The sequence below is a fragment of the Gymnoscopelus braueri genome (genome assembly GCF_963280865.1).
Source record: "Gymnoscopelus braueri genome assembly, chromosome: 20".
NCBI lineage: Eukaryota > Metazoa > Chordata > Actinopteri > Myctophiformes > Myctophidae > Gymnoscopelus > Gymnoscopelus braueri.
In genome coordinates, this window is record NC_137622.1 from 37,159,574 (window position 1) to 37,186,475 (window position 26,902).

The 26,902-nt window shown below is 43.9% G+C and overlaps 1 protein-coding gene across 4 annotated transcripts in view; it reads right to left on the reverse strand.

Annotated features, from left to right (window-relative positions):
* Positions 1-778: 778 nt before the first annotated feature.
* Positions 779-26,902, reverse strand: part of myot (myotilin) — a 79,723-nt gene continuing 53,599 nt past the window's right edge. For 2 of the 4 annotated variants that reach the window (XM_080416437.1, XM_080416434.1), the window contains exons 12-21: positions 25,471-25,644; positions 21,728-22,383; positions 20,484-20,810; positions 18,408-18,558; positions 12,937-12,977; positions 11,411-11,549; positions 10,970-11,177; positions 10,414-10,579; positions 8,197-8,330; positions 2,620-4,072 (exon numbers count right to left, since the gene is read on the reverse strand). In XM_080416437.1, the coding sequence (XP_080272563.1) occupies positions 3,585-4,072; positions 8,197-8,330; positions 10,414-10,579; positions 10,970-11,177; positions 11,411-11,549; positions 12,937-12,977; positions 18,408-18,558; positions 20,484-20,810; positions 21,728-22,383; positions 25,471-25,644 (2,484 nt within the window). In that variant the 3' untranslated portion in view covers positions 2,620-3,584. Of the gene's footprint in view, positions 2,138-2,619; positions 4,073-8,196; positions 8,331-10,413; positions 10,580-10,969; positions 11,178-11,410; positions 11,550-12,936; positions 12,978-18,407; positions 18,559-20,483; positions 20,811-21,727; positions 22,384-25,470; positions 25,645-26,902 lie in introns of those variants that run through there. The other 2 variants (XM_080416436.1, XM_080416435.1) reach the window with 2 other exon arrangements.

Below are 26,902 nucleotides of genomic sequence, written 5' to 3' on the forward strand. Positions count from 1 at the left end.
CTGGGGTCTGGGGTTTTCTGAATAATTAGGCTGAAAAGTAATCTGAGCTTGGCCCTTCGACAGTGAGGTCACAGTCGATTAATCCCGCCCACTCTCCTCCTCGCCCCTCCCCTCCCCTATCCTTTCCTTTGGGGGGGGCGGAGCAGAGGCGATGATTGACAGGCAAAATCCCTCACCAGCGACACCCGCAGGCAAAGATTTATTTTTTCATTGCAGTTGAAAAGGCTTTAGAAATGTGAGACAAAAACACCTACAGTGAATCACTGGAGTGGTATTTTCAGTTAAAACTTTTTGTACACGTTTGAAGGACCAGGACAAAGACTCTGAATGTGGTGTAAACATGAATGTCATGATACCTTTAAGACCTGGAACGCATCCGTGTCACTTTAGATTTCTTTGGCTATTCAAAAATAGCAGATCTACAAGCTCATAGCGCGGCACCGAGTGCTTTTTAAAAAAAACTGTCAGGCCATTCTTAAAGGTTCTATGACATTCATTTTCACTTATTTATTTTTTTTATGTTTTTTTGGGGGTTTTATGACCTCAATTACACCCAAAAAATCGGAACTTTGAACATTCAGTGGATTTTCTTTGGTCTGGGGTTTTCTGAATAATTAGGCTGAAAAGTAATCTGAGCTTGGCCCTTCGGCAGTGAGGTCACAGTCAATTAATCCCGCCCACTCTCCTCCTCGCCCCTCCCCTCCCCTATCCTTTCCTTTGGGGGGGGCGGAGCATAGGTGATGATTGACAGGCAAAATCCCTCACCAGCGACACCCGCAGGCAAAGATTTATTTTTTCATTGCAGTTGAAAAGGCTTTAGAAATGTGAGAGAAAAACACCTGCCATGGATCAATGGAGTGGAATTTTTTGTTAAAACTTTCTATACACGTTTGAAGGACCATGACAAAGACTTTTAATGTGTGGTAAAACTGAACGTCATGAAACCTTTAATACTTTTTATTGGTTCAATATTTCTGAAGAACCCACAGACACACTTAACCGCTTTCAACTTGACAATCCCGATGCCGTTATAGGCAAAAAACGTCTTCTTTCAAAAGATCTTTCAAAAACAGCAAAAGAAATGCGTTGAGCTGAGCTTGTAGATCGGCTATTTCTGCCACTTTCGCGCACCGCTGTCATGCATACGCCCAATTTACGAAAAGAAAAGAAAAAAACGTCAAAAGATGAACAACGGAGATACAAGGCGTCTTGCCCGACGATTATGATTATGTTCTGTCACTGCTAACTAATACTTCAAAAATAAATAGCTTAGTTCACATCATACATTGTATATAACAGAAATACTATTATTGTGGATTTACATAGGAACAGACAGCACAAACTGTATCACTATATGACCCAGACAGATCTGACCGCTTCAGCGAGGCCTTAAAGAAAGAAAAAAACATGTCTATTTTAGGTCACATCATTTTAAGTCTGTTTTTTTTCTTTTTTTTCTCTTTTTTTGTAAATGCAACCTCACAAACACTCATTTCTTAAGGGAGCGTTCCCACCGAAAGATAACATATCTCTCTAGTCGCTTGAATCAAGTCATTGTTTTTGGTCGCTGGGCGTTGCGATGGGACAAAAGTGGTCAACTAATCGCCTCTAAATCACTGCACACATACCATGGAAACGCTAATAAGCGCAAAGTTTTAATCTAGCAGTTGTAAATGTGTGAACGTCTCGTCTCAGTTGGGATTTTCTAGCTGGAAGCGAAGATACCAAAGCCCCGCCCCGCTCGATGCAAATGTCGTGCCAAGTAGTGTCTTTGCGTGGACTTTGTTTGACTTTGCACTGTATGCCGAACAAATATTCAATCTTTCGGTGGGAATGCACCTTTTGAAGCAGCAGCGACAAAAAACATCAATTTTGATGATTCAAATATGGACACAAACTAACGTCCATTGTTATTGTCTGTAACAACAGTAAACAACAGTGTGAGATGGTGCTGAATGAGAGACGCAGAACTAGAGAAGGGGAAGGAGAGAGAGAGAGAGAGAGAGAGGATTGTTAGGACTAAAGTGCAGGGAGTGTGTTAGTTAGATGTGTGTTAGATGAGGGCCCGGCCCAGGTGGATTGTGGGTAGTGTAGTTTATCCATTCATCCGCCCCGAGACCTGTGACGCAACATTCATCTGAAAAGGTAGAGGGAGGGTATAAACACGTATTAGAAAGAGAGAGAGAGAGAGAGAGCGAGAGAGAGAGGCAGACAGGCATCATAGTTATTAAACAACTTCGGCAGTGCTTGATTTAAATTCTTGGTTTTAATTAAAAGGCACTAAAAAGTGGATATTTTTGTTTTGTTTTTGTTTAAATGTTATGTAGTTTGGTGTATGGAGCCCTGTAGGTGGTTGTTTAAAGAGGTTATAACACAGGTTAGGGGTTCTGATTAGGTTCTGTGTGTCCCGGCCTCAGCCTGATAAGAGAGAGGTGTGTGTGTGTGTGTGTGTGTGTGTGTGTGTGTGTGTGTGTGTGTGTGTGTGTGTGTGTGTGTGTGTGTGTGTGTGTGTGTGTGTGTGTGTGTGTGTGTGTGTGTGTGTGTGTGTGTGTGTGTGTGTGTGTGTGTGTGTGTGTGTGTGTGTGTGTGCCTAGGTGGGTGGACACACACACACACACACACAGAGCACTGGTTCTCAACATTGGATACGGGGGACCACCACACCAGGGGTCCGAACGGGAGGACCCTTTACGTGCCAGTTACTCCGAGAGTGTACAAATTAAAATGGACTCGAATTCCATTGTGTAACGCACATCAAACTGGGGGCTCTGATCCTTTTGCTGGATCCACTGGTCCACTTGAAAATCCAATTAAAAAACAGCGTTCGCGGCCCACCCATCCATTACCACTTAACACGCCAGCCAATCAGCTGCCGTGTTAAGTGGTCAGAAGGGTGGGCAATGTTTATTTCGATCGATTGTGTTGCGGCTTGGATCAATGGAACTAACATAGTGTAACTTTAAGTTCCTATTTAAGTTAACAGGGCCACAGTGAATACTCACTGTTCATGGTTTTAAGGAAAACAATTAATTACGTTATATATCTCTGCTGTCGGGCAGAAACTCCAAAAATATAAATGTTTCAGCAAATGAAAAGAACTAAAACAAAAAGAGGAGTTAGGAGGTTTTGTCCATCATTAATAAGAACAGCTGAATGGACCTTCAAGCTCACAATGAGGTTGGAGGTAAACAGGGAGTGGAGCCTGGAATCAGCAAATCCAGCTAACTCCACCCCCCTTTGGTGGACTTAGCTGGTTTAGCAGAAAGTTTGAGGATCCAATGGAGTTAAGCTGGTTTTGTCAGAAGCGCTTTTTAATACTTTTCTTTGGTTCAAATTTTCTTTTTAACCCACACACAGACGTTAAGGGTGTTCAATAGCACCGATTCATGAAAAGAAATGTAAAAGCAAAAAAATGGAGTTAGCTGGTTTCTGCCCCGACAGCAACGATAATTATCGATAAAATCTTAGTGTTTTGTCAATTATTGTCTGTTAGGAGAGGGGCGCATTTGCAATCTCCTCACGGTCCACCAGAGGGCCCCGGGCCACAAGTTGAGAAGCAGTGTTTTTTTTTTTTTTTTCATTCTCTAGAGTTCCTCGCTCTCGTACAGGGGGGCGGTGTGCTGCTGGGGTTCGGGACTCTCGTACAGGGGGTCGGCGTTCTGCTGGGGGTCGGGACTCTCGTACAGCGGGTCGGTGTTCTGCTGGGGTTCGGGACTCTCGTACAGGGGGTCGGTGTTCTGCTGGGGGTCGGGACTCTCGTACAGGGGGTCGGTGTTCTGGGGTGCGGGGCTCTCATACAGCGGGGCGGCAGTGGCGTGCTGGGCAGGCCTCTCGTACAGCGGGGCGACGGTGGCGTGCTGCTGGGCGGGCCTCTCGTACAGCGGGGCGACGGTGGCGTTGTGCTGGGCGGGCCTCTCGTACAGCGGGGCGACGGCGTGCTGGGCGGGGCTCTCCACCGTCGGGGGCGGCAGGTGGCTCAGAGAGGACAACAGTTTCAACGTCTTGGAGCCAGGGGGCGCCATCTTCATGGCCGGAGCTGTACGGGCCGCGGGGATGGCCGGAGCTGTACGGGCTGCAGGGACGATGAGCCAGAGAGAGGAGAGGAGAGAATAGAATAGAAATACTTTCATTGACAAACATTCAAAAGCATTTTAGAACCTTTATTAAAGACGTGGTGAAATGAATTTAGAGCATATCCATGGTCATAATATGGACATACCTAACAATAGATGGAATATGGACTCTTATTAATATAAGAGATGATTAATTCACCTGTTTGAGTCACGAACAAAAAAACGTTCCTCCAAACACACCTGCTTTCAATTACAGAGCTACTCCATTTTGAATCTCAGTCAAGACGACGTCCAGACGGTTTGTTACTCATTTTAAACTTAATCAGCACACTAAAATATGTATCTGAAAACATTTTTAGGTAAGATATAAGCAATGTAGTAACAAACATGCTTCACACTGGCCTTCAAAATAAAATGACCGAAAAATACATTTTTTTTTCAAAAGTGTCAACATGGATATGTCACAAAAAAGCCAAAGCTTGTTTCCAATATTAGACATTAAACATCCAACATACTATTCAAACAAACGCCCATGAAACACAAATCAATGTGGTGGGTTTCTCTCAAGGAGTAAGGCACTTTGCAGTTGTTCTCGTATAATGCATTATAGACGCGACCTTTAAGTAAAGTGTTACCACATTGATTCATTCATTCCAGCCTCAGCATCCATGATGACATCCTAATATGTCTCCTCATCATTATTTAAATCCGAGACCTTTAGTGACCAGTACACAAGTGTCCTGTAACTGGTCAGTGTGACCCTTACAGATATCACATGTGTCATCATGTTTCATCATCCTAGCAGTTCAAGCAGACAATGACAATCTACTAGTCTGTAGTCTATCTGAGCAATACACATAATGTCTGAGTATTTACTCCAGTACATACACACAATGTACAATATGAATCTAGCATAGTACTGTAATGTTTACATAGTAAACATTAACTAAAAGAAAGTACTGTACACATTATTAGACACCAAAGAGAGCCAATAAGGGGGCAATCCGGTCATTGGATGACCTTTATCTGAGTCCAATTTGTGTGTAGTAGGTGAAGCCATGATTTAAGATCACTTTTACATTTTGAAATGAAGATAACTTGCGTCCGTAGTGGACTCCAATACTGGAGTACTTGCTTTAAAAAAAAATATATATATATTATATAATTTATATTGTCTCTGTCGGACAGAAACCTCTTATCTCCATGTTCTAACTTTTTATATTTTTTCGTAAATTAACGCCCTACTTGATCATACTACAGCTACAGCGTCGCACAAAAGCATCAAAAGTAGCAGATCCACAAGCTCGTGGCGCGATGCGACGCGCTTCGAGCTTGTGGATCTACTACTTTTGCTATTAATTTAATTTGAATCCTGAAAAGTAACTGTTTTGGACATATGAGGTTTCCACCCGACAGAGATGATGTGTATGTTTTCAAAAGTAAATGATTTAAAATGTGCATAGTATAAAATAAAAAATTGCAGATCTAAAGCTAGCGCAGCTACGCAACAGATGGCACACACAGGGACAAACCTGATAGCCCCACCATGCTGCCTGCCGCTGGTGTCAGCCCCCTACTTTACTTAGCATACAGGATGGACTAAGTACTTTTACTCAAGTACTGTACTTAAGTATAATTTTGAGGTACAGTATGTTTACTTTACTGGAGTATTTCCAGATTTCTGTAATTTACTTCTACTCCATTACATCTCAGAGACACGTATTGTACTTTTACTCCACTACAATTATTTGAAAACCTCAGTTCTGGTTACTTTGTAGATTTTGATTATTATTACAAAACATACATTAACCACTTCAGCCCTATATACGTTTAGGACATTTGAAAATAGCCGATCTACAAGCTCACAATGCATCGCGATGCGACGCGAACTTGTAGATCTGCTATTTTCAAAAGATTTTTATACATTTTATACACTTGAAAACTTACACACCCTGTGAAGCCTTGAATTCATGGAGATTTGTTTGTTTTTCATTGCATTCCTAAGCCAATAATTTGATAACCGGCGTTCTCTCTGGTAGGTGACACAAGTAGTCTCCTTTGTGTCTCCTACCGGATACATTAGCATCTTTTATTATTATCATCAACTTATTATCTTAGGAATGTGACAAAATATATATATATATCTCCATGAATTCAATGCTTCATGGGGTGTGTAATTGACAGAAAATAAGTAATGTTTTGGGTGAACTACTCCTTTAAGTAAAGAAAATGTGTACTTTTTTCCACCACTGCTTCTAGGACCTCATCTCTTTGGCTCGTGTGACGGTTCCCTCATGTGTACGCTTATTTCACGGTTGTAGTTCACCTTTTAGTTATCTTGTGTATGTTTGTGTATTTGCTTTGTTTGTTTGCCATCACAGCAATTGGAGAGCGCCTGGGCTCTCTCCCTTTAAAGACCTGTCCTCCTGGTCCTTGTTCAGCTCATTTTAGATGTCTTTGGCTATTATTCAAAAATAGCAGATTAAACAAGCTCATAGCGTGTCACTTCGTGCCCCGGCCGCGCTATGAAGTTGTAGATCTGCTATATTTGAAAAATCTTGAAAAGATTTGTGCACATCTTTGAATAATTATGATATATTTTTTAAAGCGATTTTTTTTTACTCAAATCTTTGCTTCTGGGGGGTCCCCGGAACAAAATATTTTGAGATGGGGGGTCATTTTGGGGCTCCTTGACATGAAAACTGTTTTGAGAACCACTGATATAGCAACAAGTTTTTCGGAAAACTGCTAGGATTTAGAGGACATTTTTGGAACCGTCCTCAGGTCGTTAATGGGTTTAACCCATTAAGACGTCTGACGATTTTTCAAAAATAGCAGAGCTACAAGCTCGTATCGCTGCACTCGGTGCTGCGCTATGAGCTTGTAGATCTGCTATTTTTGAATAGCCAAAAAATCTAAAAAAAAAGACCCGGTCTTAACTCAATCAGTGCCAATGAAAAAAAAAATGTTCATACTGTGCCAGCATTTTTTTTATTTTATTTTTAAGTAAAAAAAAAGTGCTTAGGAAGTGAGATACAGCCCTTTTCAGTTATAAGTTAAACAAGGAGTGAATGGAGCAGCAAATCTTCGGATCACGATATCTTGGGTTCTGAACATTCTTTTCAAAAAGAAATTACTCAGGATTTTTCGTTCTGGCACTGAGGGCATTCAGAAAAAACTCGGGATAACTCGTGGCTTGGCACTGAGAGAGTTAAGGGGTTAAGATGTTATATGATTTACCACACCATAAACTTGAGATAGATTTTATTTTATTTCTTTTTTACATTTGGTTTTATTTTAAGTTTTTAGCTGTTCTCTTAAACTGTCGTGTAATATGTTATATCATGTTATATAATGTGATTTGTTTCTGTGTGGACCCCAGGAAGAGTAGCTGGTGCTAAGGTAGTATCTAATGGGGATCCAAATAAACAACAATAAAAAAGTACTCAAGTACATTTACTCAGTTAGTGCCTGAATGGGAGCCATAGCTTCACAGTCTATTGGGTTTCTTCATTTGTTTGATGAGGCTAACTCGGCTATAGGGCTAAGGGCTCACATAGCAGGGTGCTCCCCATCTGTTGTTTGAGTTAGGACTGCTATGGTAACTGCCGTGCTAGGAGGCTCCAGTGTGTACACACACACACACACACACACACACGCACACGCACACGCACACGCACACACACACACGTTTGTATTACCAGGGGACTGAGGACATCAACATTTAAGGACGGCATTGAAAATCGCCGTAAATAGCCAAACAATAGCTGAAAAATAGCCAATCTATTAGAAGCTCTGCTATTTTTCGGTGCGTGACACTGGCACGCAGCTACTGTAAGTAAGCCTAAATCAGGCATGACTCTATAACACTAACCCCTAAACCTAACCTCTAAATGTCTAAATACTAACCCTAACCCCAACCTGAATGTTTCCCCCAAAATATGTATCTTGTGAGGACCAGGGAAATGGTCTTCACAATGTCTATTTCTCAAATTTTACTATACTGCACTTGCAGGGACGTTTGGACCTCACAAGTATAGTAATACAAGAACATGCACGCACACACGCGCGCACGCACACTCGCGTGCACACGCACACACCCACACACGCCCAGTATACTTACTTCCTACGTCCAGCCTGGCGTTGCACGTGGACATGCCCGCTTCGTTGATGGCAGACAGGGTGTACCAACCGGCGTCTGCCTTCGTCACCCTCTCTATCAACAAACACTGTCTGCCTGAGCCGTCCTGGTACAGACTAGAGAGACAGACAGACAGACAGACAGACAGACAGACAGACAGACAGACAGACAGAGAGACAGAGAGACAGACAGACAGAGAGACAGAGAGACAGACAGACAGAGAGACAGACAGAGAGACCGACAGAGAAAGAGAGAGTACAAGGGGTACAAGTGGTTAAAGGAGCACATTTTAAACTCGTCTTCATCTTCGGCAATTGGTCCTCATTAACTAAATACTCATTACAGTAACTGTACAGCCATGGTCTCCTGTCCTAAATACTCATTACAGCAGGGACGCAGAGGGCATGCATGCGTTCCCAGCGTGCGTTTTTTTTTCGGTTACATTAATTCAGTACACAAAATGTACTCCATGAAATGTAGATGTCGGAGGTTTTTTCTTTTTCTTTTGTCTTCATCCCATATATCCTATATATCCATATATCCTATATCCCCCCCCCCCCCAATGGAACTGAGTACGTTCAACCCCTCCCCCCCTCCTGCGTCGTTGCATTACAGTAACTGTAACAGCCATGGTCTCCTGTCCTAAATACTCATTACAGTAACTGTAACAGCCATGGTCTCCTGTCCTAAATACTCATTACAGTAACTGTAACAGCCATGGTCTCCTGTCCTAAATACTCATTACAGTAACTGTAACAGCCATGCGGCCCCATTCTGTGGCGAAAAATTCCCCGTTAAATCGGGATAATGGACCTGCGCCGCCCCAATAGGTTATTCTAGCACCTGCTCTACCCGTCACCATTATGCCGACGCCGTTATTTGCGCGTGGAGGTGTGCCCGTGGGCGTGTTGCTGCTATATCCCCCACATTGAAATTCTCAACCCACACATGGGTACGGCTTGGGGAGGGGGGATAGTGGATTCTAAAAGCACCCGCTGGTTTATAAAATCACCCGTCAAGTGCACACAGACACTACAATGGCTTTGTGCGTTGGACCATGAGCCATGTTGCCAGCCTTGGAGAGAAATAAGCAACCGCAGTCCGCAGGTCTATGAAAACAAAAAGAAGCAACTAGCCACATGAGCACTTCAAACTACTAACTAGAGCTTTCATATCCCCTAAATATTTCAGCCTGGCTCGACTAATAATTGACAAATTAGACCCAGCCCAGCCCGTCAGTAATTTTTCTAAAGAAGCCTTATTTCTCATTAAATCTTGGTAATTCGTTAAGAACAGGAGTCATTCTACCCTAACAGTCTATATTTTATTTAAAAAACAGCTTGGAGCAAATAGGGCTATATAAATATATACACTTCCCCATAACCATTTTAAAAATGATTATGGTTATTCTATGAAATATATGTTTCATAGAATAACCGTAATCATTTTTGCAATGGAGAAATCACAATGTTACCTTCTGGCCGCTGCCTGTGCTTTCATTTGAAGAAGTAATCCAACATTTACTTTGAGGTGAAAAAGACATGAAGAAAGTTCTGAAGATCCATTATTTATGTCATGTTATGGTTTAAACTTTAAAGGGAGCTCTCTACTGCTGCGTCATGACAAGACAGTGATTGATTTGACCTAGGCTACTTTAGCGTTGCGCTGCCCTGTTGATTAATTATTTGGCATCAGCTGTGTAGGAATATATAACTATTTTAAATGGCTTTCATATACTATTCCGGATCTGACTAATATGACAAGCTTATTGTGAACACAATAGGCTACAAATTAATATAAAAATGTATTTGGATAAAATAAAGGAAAAACAAGCCCAATGTGGCTTATAATAATCAGACCAGGCAACAGTGCAGACAGGTAGATAGGCTAGAGCATATATTGGATCGGGATGACGGCTAGCGCAGTCTTCTCTTAAAGGCAATGGCTTCTGGCACGGTGATTGGTTTTATCATTGTAACGCCCAAACCACACCTATGCATAATGTAACGGGTAGCTCAGGTGTTTGGCAGGTCACGGGGGTGCCATAGAATACCGAATTTTGCGGGGAAACGCCTCTTGCCTAGTCCGAAATCCCTAATTAGTGGTTTGTTCAAATGTCCCTGGGAATAGGGCCCATGGTCTCCTGTCCTAAATACTCATTACAGTAACTGTAACAGCCATGGTCTCCTGTCGGCCCACCTCATTCTTTTGGGGTCGATGCGCAGCATGTCCTTGTCCTTCTTCCAGTGGAGCTGAGGGGGGGGCGAGGCGTCCACTTTACACTCTAACCTGACCATGTCGCCCTCTAGAGCGCGGGAGTTCAGCATCTTCTGCGTAAAGGTGGGCGGGCGGAGGACCTCCTGGGCTACAGACAGACAGACAGACAGACAGACAGACAGACAGACAGACAGGCAGACAGACAAGGAGGCAGGTTTATTTTGTAAAGCAGTGGTTCTCAAACGTTTTCATGTCAAGGACACCCAAATGTATATTTATTTGGCCACATCCCCCATCTGAAAATGGTTTGTGCCAGGGACCCCCAGAAGAGAAGATTTCAGGGGCTGCGCACCTCGGTGACGCAAAACGTGTCACAATCAGTTCACATTGGCCCCAAATAGGCCCCGCCCATCACATGTCACAACCCGGAAGAAGGGGTGATTTCGCCTGATGCGCTGGGTGAGCAAGTGTATGGGGGGGATATCCGGTGCCCTCTCTATTCTTTTTAACTCAATGGGTTTAAATCCATGCTTCTCACCCAACACGTCCAGCCTCATGGTGAAGCGGCTCTCTCCGGCGCGGTTCCGCGCCACGCACTCGTACACGCCGGCGTGGTGCACGGTGACGATCTCGATGATGAAGGACAGCAGTCCCTTCTCGCACACCAGCATCTTGTGGTAGTCGTCCGGACGGATGGCCTTGCCGTCCAGGTACCAGCACACGTCCGGGGTGGGCAGGCCTCCGACCTGAGGAGGGGGTGTGTGTGTGTGGGGGGGGGGGGGTATCAGTACTGCAATGTAGAAATACTCTTTTACAAGTGAAAGTCCGGAATTCTAAATTTACTTGAGTAAAAGTACAAAAGTATTGGCAACAAAATGTACTTAAAGTACCAAAAGTAAAAGTACGTGTGTGTGTGTGTGTGTGTGTGTGTGTGTGTGTGTGTGTGTGTGTGTGTGTGTGTGTGCGTGTGCGTGTTGACCTTGAAGTCGATCCTGCAGAAGCGGCCCTCCTCCACGGTGAGGTCGGGGGGGATCTGCATGAAACGAGGGGCGTAGCATTTCTCCTGGATGGCCGGGCCCTCGTTGCCCCTGTCGTCTGACCCCGAGTGATGCTTCCCCCTAACAGAGAGAGAGAGAGAGAGAGGGAGAGAGAGAGACACAGACAGACAGACAGATAGACAGAGAGGTTGAGAAAGACTGTGGGAGGTAAAGGTAAACTATTGTACCTTTGTAACATTGGAGCCTATGAGTCCAGCGCCTCAGACAGCCCCGTTGCCTAGGGCAACTAGTTGAGGGGCGGTATGTGCCACTCTTCATCCTCAATCAGTGGGAAGTGATGACACCTGCGTGCTGGTCAATCAGAAGTGCTCACTCTAACTAACTCACTGCTGCTGACTCTCCCTGGGGGAAACACCGTCCGGCGGTAAGCGATACACTCACTCACATTTCTCACTGTTATGATGTTGTGTTGGGTTACAAAGCTCATGTTGTGTTTCTTTCTTTTTATTCATAGGCAACGTACGAGTGTTGATGAAGCCTGCATTGTTTAACGTCAAACCTACTACTAACCCCTGACTTGGCGAAAAATGTAAGTTTGTTTTGCATGATATGCAGGCACCCCCCTCCCTGAACATTGTTGATTTTCCCTTTAATAAATTGAATTTAAAGCCTTGAACTGCCTCTATCTTCTGCGCTGGGGTCAGACGCCACAAAACACACACACACGCACACACGCACACACACACGCACACACACGCGCGCGCGCAGATCCGCCCGATCGGCCATTTTCACTACTTCTGTGTGACACTCTTGTATGATGAAGTAGGGCATACATGGGCAACTGGCGGCCCGGGGGCCACATGGGGCCCCCACCTTCACTTAATGCGGCCCGCAGGTTAATATCAGAATACTGATATATTATTGATTTCAGCTGTTACAATTCCAAACATGCAAACATGACCCGCTTTAATTACTTAAGTCTATATTAGTAGTTGCTTAATGAATATTAAAATTCTATTGTCTTTTTTAATGTCCAATGTATTTGTATTTAAGTTCAAAAAGTTAACATAAGTATAACTAAATGCATTTGAAATAAAATATAAATTTTACTTTTCAGGATTCCAATTAAAAAATAGCTAAAAAGAAATCTGAAAAATAGCTGATCTACAAGCTCAAAGAGCTTGTAGATCTGCAATTTTTGCTACTTTTGTGTGACATAGAATGGCCCGAACAGTATATATGCAATGTGGCCCTCTGGAGTGAGTGTGGAAATATAGTGGCCCTCTCCATCGTCAAAGTTGCATCACCCCTGAAGTAGGGCATTAATTTACGAAAAAGCATAAAAAGTTGAATTGTCACTGAGGATTTTTTACTGTGAGGGCAATGTCATTTGTCTGTGTTGAATATATTATTATTATTATAATAGAGAGCATATCGTCTCTGTCGGGTGGAAACCTCATATGTCCAAAACTGTTACTTTTTCATGATGTGTGTACAGAATATTTACCATAGACCTCCTGTGTGCCTTCCCTCCGGTACCTCTGGCTGTAACACAGAAAAAAACAAGAAACAAGTAATGATTAGCCTATAGTGGGTTCTCAATCTTTTTTCATGTCAAGGACCCCTATTGACATGTATTCGGCCGCGGCGGACCTCCCAAATGTTCCAGGGACCCCCATAACAGAAAATTTGTCACCATTATGCGTGCGCTCACGCGCGTGTGTAATGGCCGCCGTGGCCGGAATTCAAACCCGTGTCTCCCGTGTGGAAAGCCAACATCTTAACCACTAGCCTAGAGGGGTATTCCCCCTTTGGACGGGGGAGATATTGGGATTTTGGTCATCAGTCAGAGGCTCTACTGCTACATTAATCCATTAAGACCGGGAAAGCATCTGTGTCATTTTAAGATTTCTTTGGGCTATTAAAAAATAGCAGATATACAAGCTCATAGCGCGCTATGAGCTTGTAGATCTGCTATTTGTTTTAAAAATCGTGAACATTTTTGCTAATCTTTGAATGTATATATTTTTCAAAGGGAACATTTGTAACTCAAATCTTTGCTTCATGGGGGTCATCGGCACTGAATATTTTGAGATGGGGGTCGGCGGCCAAATACAAAAACATTTTGCGGGTCCTTGACATGGAAAAGGTTGGAGCAGCACTGATATTATAGCTATAGTGTTTTTCAAAAAACTGTTAGGATTGAGAAGACATTTGTAGAATCCCCCAGAAGCAAAGATTTAAGTTACAAATGTTTGCTTTAAAATATATATATATATATTCAAAGATTTGCAAATGTTGACGATTTTTCAAAAATAGCAGATCTACAAGCTCATAGCGCGGCATTTGAATAGCCCAAATAAATCTTAAAATGACCACAGATTCTTTCCCCGGTCTAAATGGGTTGATGCAAGAACACACTCACCCCCCTGTTGACCTCCCCCAACCGGGTCATTGCGCCAAATCCGCCAATGTAGCCCGGGATTCAACCCCCCGTGGAAAGCCAACATCTTAACCACTAGCCTAGAAGGGAATTCCCCCTAGTTTTTATAGGCTATTGGTCATCAGGCAGAGGCTCTGGAGCCACTATACTGCTACATGTGCATGTGTGCGTGTCCTAACACAATAGCCCTGTTGTCACCAACAAGAGGGGGCTCTTTCTCCGAAACCAGGCTGGAAATAGCCACTGAAAAGCCTCGCTGGCCACAGAGGCTTTAAGTGTGTGTGCGTGCGTGCGTGCGTGTGTGTATATATTTTGGCAGCAAGCCCTGAGAGCTATGGGCAGGCCTTGCTGACAGCATGTAGGACAGGACAACCGTGTGCGCACAGCCACACACACACACACACACACACACACACACACACACACACACACACACACACACACACACACACACACAGACACAGACACACACACGTCATCCAACTCCCCAACAGAACAAGAGATTACGGAGGCTCCCCTGTTCTATAACAGAGAACAGTGTAAAGCTCGATCCATACTTGGACCATAGACTGTGAAAAAAAGAATAGGGACGATAAGGGAGCCGTGACCATTGGTCACCATTGGACCGTTGGTTTCTACAGAGCCCGTTTCGAAGCCTCTATTTTAGCAAATCGTTGCTGTCGGGTAGAAACCTCTTATGTCCAAACTCTAACTTCTTGTGTCTTTTCGTAAATGAACGCCCTACTTCACACTACAGCGTCACACACAAGCATCAAAAGTAGCAGATCCACAAGTTGAGCTTGTAGATCTGCTACTTTTGCTATTTTATTCATTTGAATCCTGAAAAGTAACAGTTTTGGACATGATGAGGTCACCCGACAGAGACGAAATTCTGATCTGAAAATAAATGCTGCATTATATCTCTCTGCGAAACTTCGTCGCAAATGTGAAAGCTTTGCATTGACTTTATAAGATAAGAAAAAAGTGCGAATTAATTGCATAAAAGAGATTGCGCCTCCAGTGTGTAAGACCTTAAGTCAGTGGTTCTCAAACGTTTTTGGCTCAGGGCACCCCTGTAAATAACCTTTTCATCCACGGCACCCCCTGAAATACATTGTTACTTTATAGCACCTCATATTTTACAGGTGTGTCTTATATTACGGTACGTAAATATGTCAATCTTTCCCCCTAAGATACAGTATGTCACAAGCAGTGGTGGAAAAAGTACTCAAATGTTTTACTTAAGTAAAAGTACCAATACTGCAATATAGAAATACTCAGTTACAAGTAAAAGTCCAGAATTCCTAATTTACTTGAGTAAAAGTACAAAAGTATTGGCATCAAAATATACTTAAAGTACAAAAAGTAAAAGTAATACAAATATGTGAAAATAGCAGATCTACAAGCTCACGCGTTGTGAGCTTGTAGATTTGCTATTTTCAAATAGCCTAGGTATAAAATAGGGCTGAAGTGGTTAATGTGTGTTTTATAATATCATAATTTATATCTGAAAAGTAACTAGTAACTAAAGTTTTCAATTAATCGTAGTGGAGTAAAAGTACAATATTTGCCTCTGATGTAGTGGAGTAGGAGTAAAAGTACTGAAATTTGGAAATACTCCAGTGAAGTAAAAGTACCTCAAAATTGTACTTAAGTACAGTACTTGAGTAAATTTACCTAGTTACTTTACACCACTGCTTGAACCCCAGCATCCCTATTCTGGGGGAAACATTTGGCGGAAATCGAAGTGCGACTCAAGTCTGCTTTTTTACTAAGCATAAAGGGTCTAAGTGGTCAAAGGACGACTTCACCCATTTTCAACCTGTCTTCATATAATTGGTCCTCACTAATGCTCATTATAATATGGCACCATTTTTGTCTACTCAGTCTGTGTCTCATTGGAGGGCTGTGGACAGTTCAGAAACCTGTAGGGCCTACTCTGTGTGGAGTTTGCATGTTCTCCCCGTGTCTCCTAGGGTAGTTAATACCCTCACAAAAACATGCAGTAATCCTGGTCGCTATACCGCCTCCCCCATGACAGCCGGGGCGCCTGATGGAGGGGAAGGGAACTGGTTGGAATAACGTGTTCCTTCCACGCGCTACGTCCAACCAGGGAAACCCCCCCCCCTGTCAGGTGACAAGAAGCTCGGTTGGTGTGCATTGAAGGAGGCATGAGCTCGGCTCTGGGCTCCCTAGGCTGGCGGGGGAGTGTAGCGCCCAGGATCACTTAGATAATTGGCACCGGGTGAAAAAGGGTTACAAAATCGAGGGATACATTTTTTTTTGTTGAAAAAAAGAAATCTGTCTACCAGTGACATCATCGATGGGGAATCCAAGCTAATAGAAACCGCAGGCTTTCTATTCCTGGAAGGTTAGCATGCTATAATGGAAGCCATTGTTCTCCCTTTAACACATCCACTGCCAAGGGCTAATCTCATAATGTACTCACCAGTGCCAAGGTGTTTTTGTTGTTTTTTTGTTTTTTTCATGTCGCCATAGATCTTGTTAAAATCCTTAAGATTGAGCGCTACACAGTCTGTTTACATCCGCGAGATCTCCCTGTATCTCCCAGTGAAAACCACGTGTCAAACGGGGCATCCATGTTTGAGTTAGAGCGGATTACGTTAAACAGTGAAATGCGAGGAGAAAAAACTACAGGAAGAGAATTGAGTTTCAGTTTCGTCTGTAGAATGGGAGCGGCCGTGATCGTGAAAACCGGATCCCAAATAATTCTATTTCCTGTCATCAAACCGGAAACGGAAGTGGATCAAAAAAAATCCGAAAGTGCACCCGGACCGCGCATGCGCGAAAAGACCGCAGCCCGTAGGGCTACGGTCTCGGCGCTTAACAGTTGGATTTAACGGCCCGTAGGGCTACGGTCTTGGCAGTTAATGTGTTAATAATAAAAAAAAAAAAAAGTTTAAATATTGAAGAAAATAAAAAAACTTTCTGAAGTGTCCACAGCCCTCCTATGAGACACAGACTGAGTAGAAAAAAAATTACACAATTTTATCAGGAGCATTAGTGAGGATCTATTATATGAAGATGGGTTGAAAATGGGTGAAGTCGTCCTTTAAACTGAAGTAATATACTGTAGGTCAATTCCAAATATTATCAAAGTAGTATGCGGAAACCCTGGTACTAGTACTCGTGCCGTCACGGCACCCCAGGGTGCCAGTGCCACGGCACCCACTTTGAGAAACCCTCGCCTTAAGTCTTACCTGGTCTAGTTGTGAGTCTAAAAGGCTGTCTTGGTCGAACATATAGGATGCATTGTCCGGACCCAGCAGCCTGCGCGCCATACGCTCCTCATGGGAGAGTTTCTGTTGGAAGGGAGGGAGCCATACGCACTTAAAAAGAAATAACTGGCAGAGCGAGCACGCAACGCACGCACGCACGCACACAAACACACACACACACACACATAGCCTTATGCTGCTCATTGGAAACCAGTTTTGCCATGTTCGTTTACCAGTGGTGGAAAAAGTACTGAAATGTTTTACTTAAGTAAAAGTAGGCCTATCAATACTGAAATGTAGAAGTAGTGTTACAAGTAAAAGTCCGGAATTCAAAATTGACTCCAGTAAAAGTATAAAAGTATTGGCATCAAAATGTACTCAAAGTACCAACAGTAAAAGTACTAAAATGTTTGAAAATAGCAGATCTACAAGCTCACAGCTTGTAGATCTGTGAGCTTGTAGATCTGCTATTTACAAATAGCCTAGGTATAAAATCAGGCTAAAGTGGTTAATGTATGTTTTATAATGTGATTTATATCTGCAAAGTAACGCTAAAGTTTTCATATAATTGTAGTCGAGAAAAAGTACAATATTTGCCTCTGAGATGTAGTGGAGTAGAGAAGTAAAAGTATCAGACAATTGGAAATACTCCAGTAAAGTAAAAGTACCTCAAAATTGTGTCGTCACGGCACCCCGTGCACTTAAGTACAGTACTTGAGTAAATGTACTTAGTTACTTTACACCACTGTTGTTTACTATAAGGTACTTTTGGCTTGCTTTTCCTGTAGAGTTCCTTGTAAATATTGTTGGTTTCTTTTTGTTGGAGGGGACTTGTTTCTAGTGTCGTTGCAACATTTTCATGTCGTGGACCCCCCCAAATTAATATAAATTTGTCCGCGTAGCCCCATCTGTGATTATTTTGTGCCAAGTAGTGGACCCCCTTGCAAGAATTTGTGTTGTGTGAAAAGTTTCCAACATATTCTCACAAATGCGATATCTCACAAACGCCTCAGGGGGATGTCATGACATTTGGCACGAACGTCCACTTGGACTCGGGTAGGTGGTCGGTTCAAGGTCAAAGGTCAAGGTCGCTGCTCGCGGCAGGTCAGTAGAGTCAGTAGGATACAATAGCAGTGACAACACACAGCGATGTGTGTTTCATCCCAACTAAAGGAATAAAAAACAAATGTCTTCAAAAGTACACACACACGCACGCACGCACGCACACTCACACACACACGCACACGCACACGCACACGCACACGCACACGCACACACACACACGGGACATCGAACCTGACTGGTCCTCCTCCTGGCGTCCTTTGAGCGTAGCTTCTTCTCCAGGTCCTGGATCAGGGCGTCCTTGGAGCCCTGGATGTCATCGTCTGAGCGGGCCGACGAGGGCCTGGGGGCCTGCATGGCTTTCTTCAGGATGGGCTTGGGAAGGCTGGAGAGAGAAAGAGAGAGAGAGAGAGAGAGAGATCAACCTTTTTTTCATTTCAAAGACCCCCAGTGCATTAGGCCCACGCTCCCCCATTCGATACAATTTGTATCTCTGGGACCCCAATCTACACTGTAAAAATAACTGTCTCCATGTAATGTACAGATGAAACCAAATGGACCTGTGTCTAACATTTGGTTCCATTTGTGACCTCTCACCTGGGAAAAAAAGTTCTTGATAAGACTTTCATATCCATATACTGCTAACCCAACTGAGGTGATACCCCTCCCCCGCTCAGTAATCTGAGTGATGGTTATTAATCACAGCCATGTAGCTTGCCCCGTCTCCAGCTGCAGGAGCAAGTTTGTGTACATCTAGCGTGGTTATTTTAATGCCTGGATATCGGACATTTGTCACTGCCACCCAGGATTGGAATAGTCTAACTCCATCCCTCAAAAAATGCAGTTCGCTGGGCTCATTTAAAAGAGCCTTAAAAAATCACCTTTCAGGAGGCCAAAGGAGGAGGTAGTACCATTTTCCCGTTAGACAGCAGACCCCCCCCCCCCCTGTTCTTGTACATATTTTTTCCCCCTTCTTTTTAATTTTTTTTGTTGTACATAGTGTAATTTTTTGGCTGTTTATTTTGTAATGATATTTGAACTGTGGTGCCACTATATATGCCTATGAATTGGAAACAAGTCCGCAAGGACTTTTATGAACGGACCTGTTAGACAAAGTATTTTAAATGTAACTGTGCTGTTTTACATTTTTTGCCTAATAAAATATTCAATCAATCAATCAATCAATCAATCGAAGGAAGGTACGTCCAGTGGTGTAAAGTAACTAAGTACATTTACTCAAGTATTGTACTTAAGTAAAATTTTGAGGTACTTTTACTTTACTGGAGTATTTCCAATTGACTATACTTTTACTTCTACTCCACTACATCTCAAAGGCAAACATTGTACTTTTACTCCACTACAATTATTTGAAAACTACTCGTTACTTTGCAGATATAAATTATTACATTATAAAACATACATTAACCACTTTAGCCTTATTTTATACCTTGGCTATTTGAAAATAGCCGATCTACATCGCAACGCGTTGTGAGCTTGTAGATCTGCTATTTTCAAACATTTTAGTACTTTTACTTTTGGTACTTTGAGTACATTTTGATGCCAATACTTTTGTACTTTTACTGAAGTAAAATTTTAATCCCGGACTTTCACTTGTAACAGAGTACTTCTACAGTGCAGTATTGATACTTTTACTTAAGTAAAACATTTGAGTACTTTTTCCACCCCTGGGTGTACATCCCCAATTTGATTCTCATTCAGCTTGATGTGATGACACCTGTGCGCTGACTGACGAGCTGAAGACAACTGCGCTGAATTGGTTCTGATCATACTGTTTGACCCTAAAGAGCGGGACTCTGTCTCATTTGTCGCTGGCTCTCTCCTTATGGAAGGAACTCTCTCTCGTCGGGCGGTAAGTAATAATATTTCACATTATGCATGGTCACACTAGAGGGGGACAGAGTTTGTTTTTGTGTAGGACTAGTTCCTCTCCTCTGCCAACGTCTTTTCCCACTGCTTTCACTGCTGACAGAATAGCCCGGTCCGGACACGGAAATGCAAATACATATCGCCACCACCTAGCCAATCAACACGGTTGGAGAAGCTCATCAGAAGTTCTTATTGACGATTTGACGTCATTTAGTAGTTATGGCTAGGCTGTCAATAGAAAAATTCCATTGACCGGATCTGTAGAGGGCGCAGCGGAGTAACCAAAAATTAGACGTGAGGTGGGGGGCTCCGAGTGTTCCCGCTTAGTAGGGGCTTTCAACTCCATAAAACCGTCTTTTGTTTCAGACCGAAAATTCTATATAAAATGATGGAAAAGGCCATTTCACCAGGACCTTAACTCACATGTTGGGCGTGGCCTTGTAGCCGGCGGGCAGGGAGACCACGGCAGGGGGCACTCTGTTCTGCTGGTTGGTGGGGAGAGACTGAGGGTAGGAGGAGCCAGGAGGGGGAGGACCCCTGGAGGTGGGCAGGAGAGGGCTGGAGGGGGAGAGGGGCGAGGAGGGGGACAGCTTATTGGAGGAGGCCGGCGAGTAGGGCGAGAAGGAGGAGCCACCGCCACCGGGCAGGACGGAGCACAGGTAGGCGGCGGGCGCCGACCACCGGGCATCCGTGGGCGGGGCGGGGTTGGAGGGTAGGGTGGCGCTGCCCAGGCCGGTGGCACTCGGCATGCTGGGCAAGAGAGGGGGGAGAGAGAAAGGGAGAGAGAGGGAGGGGGGGAGAGAGAGAGGGGGAGAGAGAGGGGGAGAGAGAGGGGGAGTTTTTATTATAGTCATACCAAATCCATTTGGTTCCATTTGTACACTCTCAGAGTTACAGATATGTAGGCAATGTAAGGGTACATTTGGTTCCTTACTATCAATCATTTTAATCTGGTTTGCGCAAATTATTTTGAAAAGCCACTACAGGCTCTATCTCTATCGTTCTCTCTCCCACTGAGAGTGTGTTTACTTTGCCCCCTCCCCTCCCCCCTCTGTTGCTACGTTGCTAGGTTGCTACACATGCTTTTTTCTAAGCCAAGCCCACAGCTGTTGTGGTATGATAATGAGGGGGAGGGTAGGGCTTGTATTGCGTCAGTAAATCGCTGTTTTCTGACACCTTTGACTCAAAAGATTTCGGCTTACTGGAAGAAACCCAAAAATAGTCAGGGAGGGTATCATTTTACGTAACAACACCACCAGGGGGTCTAATGAAGTTCTGTCAACCTCATAGACACATGAAAAACAGAAAAAGTGCAAAACCATGGCACTACCTCTTTAAGTATTCTTACTCATTTTAACAAATTTTACGTTTTTTTACTCAATTTATTTATTGACTTTCATTACTTTTTACCCACTGTAGTTACTTTTTTGTCACTTTAGTTACTTTTAAGTACTTAGAGCAGTTTTACTCTGTGTGTGTGTGTGTGTGTGTGTGTGTGTGTGTGTGTGTGCGTGTGCGTGTGCGTGTGTGTGAGCGCGCGCATGTCTTTAAGTGACACACAAACACACTCAGTCACTTGATGGAGTGGCTGGCACCAAAAAAAAACAAATACAAACATGTAGTCAAAACGAAATAAAAATACAAAACTAATGAAAAATGGTACTAACCTGGGGGTGAGGGTGATGGTGGAGCGCATGGGCGCGCTGCGCGGCAGCGGCAAGACGGTGGGGAGGGGAGGGGAGGAAGGGAGCGAGGAGGCATGAGGATGAGGTGGGTAGAGGGCCGATGAGTTGGGCAGAGAGGTGGAGGGGGTCTGGTGGTGGTAGGAGGCCGGGGTGGAGATGGGAGAGCTCAGGTTGGAGGAAGAGGACGGGGAGGATTTGCCCCCCGTGGTGCCGTTGGCCTGGATCTGGATCTGGGTCTTGGTTTGGCTCTGGCTGAGACTCTGGCTCTGGCTGAGGCTGAGGTTCTGGCTCTCTCTCTGGCTGAGGCTCTCTCTCTGGCTGAGACTCTGGCTCTCTCTCTGGTTGAGGCTCTCTCTCTGGCTGAGGCTCTCTCTCTGGCTGAGGCTGAGGTTCTGGCTCTGGTTGAGGCTCTCTCTCTGGTTGAGGCTCTCTCTCTGGCTGAGGCTCTCTCTCTGGCTGAGGCTGAGGTTCTGGCTCTGGCTGAGGCTCTCTCTCTGGCTGAGGCTCTGGCTCTCTCTCTGGCTGAGGCTGAGGTTCTGGCTCTGGCTGAGGTTCTGGCTCTGGCTGAGGCTCTGGCTCTCTCTCTGGCTGAGGCTCTGGCTCTGGCTGAGGCTCAGCGACTGAAACTGGTGCTGCGTCTGTGTGACAGAGACAGGGTTGTTAACCCATTGACCTGAGGCCGATTCATAAAATGCCTTCTAAATCAGTAGTTGTCAAACGTTTTCGTGACAAGTACCCCCAAATTGATATATATTTGGCCGCCCGCCCCATGGGTTAAAGGGATATTTCACTTTCCAAAACAATTTGGGTAATTTTATCGTCTACTCAGGCTTTTGTGAGCACCCTGGACAGTTTTTAAGTTGCTTGATTCAGTATTTAGATATTTGATATTAATTTTTATCAGAAACGCACGCCCCCTTCCTACAAAAATCCATTAAAACTTCAAACTCCATTTTAACCATGTTAGATTAATCGGAAACACTCGTCCTTGGTTCTGGTGACTGATATTGTCCTTCTAATATGGGAGGAGACCGGGTTTTTTCAATTATTCTTTTTTCATTTATTTTAGATATTTTTTTTGGAAAATGTAATAAAATAAATGAAAAAACACGGCCCCCTCACGTATTAGGAGGATGAGTCACCAGAACCAAGCACAGGTGTTTTGATGAATCTAACATGTTAAAAATGGAGTTTGAAGTTATAATAGGTTTGTTAAAGGAAGGGGGCGTGTCTGATAAAATGAATAGCAAATATGTAAATACTGAATCTAGCAACTTAAAAACTGTCTGGGGGGGCTCACAAAAGCCTGGGTAGACGATAAAATGACCCAATTTTTTTTTAAAAAGTGAAATATCCCTTTAAAGACGGGGTGCCGTGATTTTCAATGATTTCTTCTCCCCCTAAAACATGATCATCAGGTATTATGGTTATACTAGGAGGAAGATTTTTTCAAAAAGTGTACAGAAAGTGTTAAAATTATGTTTTTATGTGGACACGCTTAGCACCTCCCACCTGAACCAGTCCCTCCGCCTCCTCCTAAAAGACCACCCACCTGTCCTAGTCCCTCCTCCTCCTCATGCCCACACCTGTTGTGTTATGATAATGAGGGGGAGGGTATATTTCTACTGTGTCATTAAAGCGCTGTTTTTTTATTGGCACATTTGACCCTCAAGGTTTCAGTCTCCAGGAAGAAACTCAAAATAGTCAGAGAAGACATAAAACACCATAAAAACACCACCAGGGCGCTTAATGAAGTTCTATCAAGTTCTATTAGCCTGCTGCAACCCTCCTGATTTCGTGTATAAAGGGGCGTGTGTATAGAGCCGGCGAGAGACGGCGCCTGATCCCATTGGTTCACCGATCTGTCCGTCAACCCCCGCCCCGTTAACACAACATTACGAGCGACGCCCACTGCACTCTGGTTGGTTGGGAAATGAAACACTTCCTCATACCCAGTACAGGCTATAGTTGGGCCAGGCTTTTATTTTTTAGCAAAACTAAGCAATAAAAGCCTGGAGATCGAGGCTAAGTTCTATCAACTCAAATCATAGAGGAAAAAATATAGTCCTACCTAGTCAATATTTCATAGATACACGTAAGTCTAATATTTTGGCTGGATAGATCCTCTAATTGTTTTGCCATGTCAGGATCTCAGTCATTGTCTGTGTCTGTGTTGGTTTCTTGTTGTATTGTTTGTTCTTAGTTGCAGACAGTTAGGGTTTTACTTTAGAGTTGTGTTCCTTTAATTTTGTAATGTGTCCTTACTTCTGTGATGTACGTGATTGCTGTTTTATTTTGAAGTAACGTTCTAGTGTTTCCTGTCGTCTTTGTAGTTTGTACTTTGATTAGTCATGTCCACCTGTGTCCTGTTAGTCCCGTAGCCTATCCCTGTGTTGATTGTCAGTTGAGTTCACCTGTGTCTTGCTATCCTGTGTGTATAGACGAATCCACAGACGCGCTGCCTGTAGGCAGCCATAGCTGCGGGGTCAACGCTCCGCACCGCGACACCGCAGCAATGGCCGCCTACAGGCAGCTACAGGCAGCGCGTCTGTGGATTCGTCTATATAAACTCTCAGTTCCTTAATGGACGACTTCACCCATTTTCAGTCTTCATATAATTGGTCCTCACCAATGCTCATGATAATATGGCACAATTTTTGTCTATTCAGTCTGTGTCTCAGAGGAGGATTGTGAACAGTTCAGAAATCTGTCTACCAGTGACATCATCAATGGGGAATCCAAGATAATAGAAACTACAGGCTTTCTATTCCTGGAAAGTTAGCACGCTATAATGGAAGCCATTGTTCTCGCGTTAATACAAATCGAAATTTAAAAAATGAAATATTGAATATCTTAACGATGATGTCACTGGTAGACAGGTTTCTGAAGTGTCCACAGCCCTCCTATGAGACACAGACGGAGTAGAAAATTACACAATCTTATCAGGAGCATTAGTGAGGATCTATTATATGAAGATAGGTTGAAAATGTATCGGTGCAGTCGTCCTTTAAGTAACATGCAGGTTTTTAAATGTTGTTGCTGTGTTCTAGTCTAGTTCTTTCTTGTTCTCCTTGTGTTTTCAGTATAGTCCTCGTGTTTATTCTCCTTTTGTTCCTGGATTTTTGGTGAATAAATCCTGGTGCACTTGACCTGCCCTGCCTGTCTGTTCTGCATTTGGCTCCTCAGCCTGATCTCCAGAGAATACCGTAACATTGCACGGAACGAGTGCACTTCATTCCGTGGATAGTCGCCTCGGAACTCCCAAATTGCGTGCATATGTACGGCGAGTCCCACGGTGGGCGTAACCAGTCGCAACACGGAAAAACCCGGAAGCAGAGCAGTCCGCACAATAAAATTTACGATTCTGTGCCTATCGGTACATAACTCAAACGGCGCTGAGTAGGCACAGGCGAATGTCCCACCGTTCAGGACGGCAACTCGGTCGCCTTAGCTCCCTCGGTGGTCCTTCACGGGGTGACAATTCGCCTGTGACTGCGCGCCTCCGAAATGGTTTTGTCACAAAGGCAGCGCCGTACCATATGCACGCAATTCGGGAGTTCCGAGGCGGCTATCCACGGAATGAAGTGCACTCGTTCCGTGCAATGTTACGGTAATCTCTGGAGATCGGGTTGGGCTCCTACATCTCCTGAGTTGCACCCTTGACAATAAAAATCAAAATACAAATAAAAACTGAGGAGAAGAAAATACCAGAAACTCTTACTAACCTTGGACAGAGAGTGACTCTGGGTGGCAGATTGAGACACAGAGTGACTTTGAGAGAGGGCCTGGCTTTGTGCCGACGCCGTTTTCACCTGACCCGACGTGTCCACCAGACTCTGGGCGTTGTAGGCGAGGCCCTGGCTGTTCTGGGCCGCCCGACTCTGGACGCCATCCGGGTTCTGTTTGGTCAAAGTCAAGTAGAGTCCATTTTTATTTATAAAGCAACGTTTAAAACCACGTAACCACTTGAACCCCAGTATGCATGGGTTAACCCATTAAGACCGGGAACACATCTGTGTGTCATTTTAAGGTTTCTTTGGGCTATTAAAAAATAGCAGATATACCAGCTCATAGCGCGGCACCGAGTGCCGCGCTATAGATCTGCTATTTTTTTTTAAATTGTGGTTAAACCCTTTACTTGATTGACCGGGGTCCCTCTGAGCTCTATAGTAGTGACCTTTCTGCTTTTGCTCTACACTATTAGCCTGGCGGTTCTCAAACTTTTTCAGGTCAAGATCCCCCAAAATACAAGGTATTTGGCCGCAGACCCCCATCTGAAAATGTTTTGTGTGAAGGAGAAGAGGAGATTTGAAGAGAAGAGAAGAGAAGATTTGTGTAAAAAAAAAAAAAACGTCATTTTTCAAACACTTTTAAGATTTTTTTTTAATTTTCAAAAATGCTGAACCTAAAGAGTTTTTTGAAAAACGTATGTTGCTAAAATCTAAGATGACACCGATGCTTTCAAAACAACCAAGGCTGACCACAATGCTGCACAGCATACAAATACAAAACACACACACAAAAAAAAACATCAAAGTACGGAGCTTACGAATTTAACAACAATGATTTTTGCAGTCTTAAATAGTCTTTAATCTTAAAGCAGCATCACCACGGCCCAAGACACCATCACGCCGGAGTGAAATGTTTGGAGCGGGGGGGAGTCTGGTGCAACGCTCAGGTCCTGGACCTGGTGAGACGAAGGAGGAGCCCGGCCCTACCCACTGACCGTGGGTAGCTACTGGGACGTAAGTCGGGGGCTTGATCAACCCCGGCTGGGTCACCTGGGCGAGGTGAGACCCGAAACACCCGAAACACCCGTCGACCCCAGGCTAGTGTTGATTTTGACAGCAAATTTGGATTCAGTTTTAGTCATAGTCTTTTGAATCAATTTCCATTTAGTTTTAGTCATATTTTAGTCATCTGAAATGTTTCACTGTTAGTCTAGTTTTAGTTGACTGAATATCATAAAATTATAGTCGACTAAATACAGTTGATTTAGTCGACGAAAATGTATTGTGGCGGTGCCTTGATGGTGTCGTAATGGCTGATTTTACACTTGGTTGCATTCTGAAAATAGCCGATCTACAAGCTCACAACGCGTCCCTACGCAACGCTTTGTGAGCTTGTAGATCTGCTATAGTCAGAGCGCAACACCCT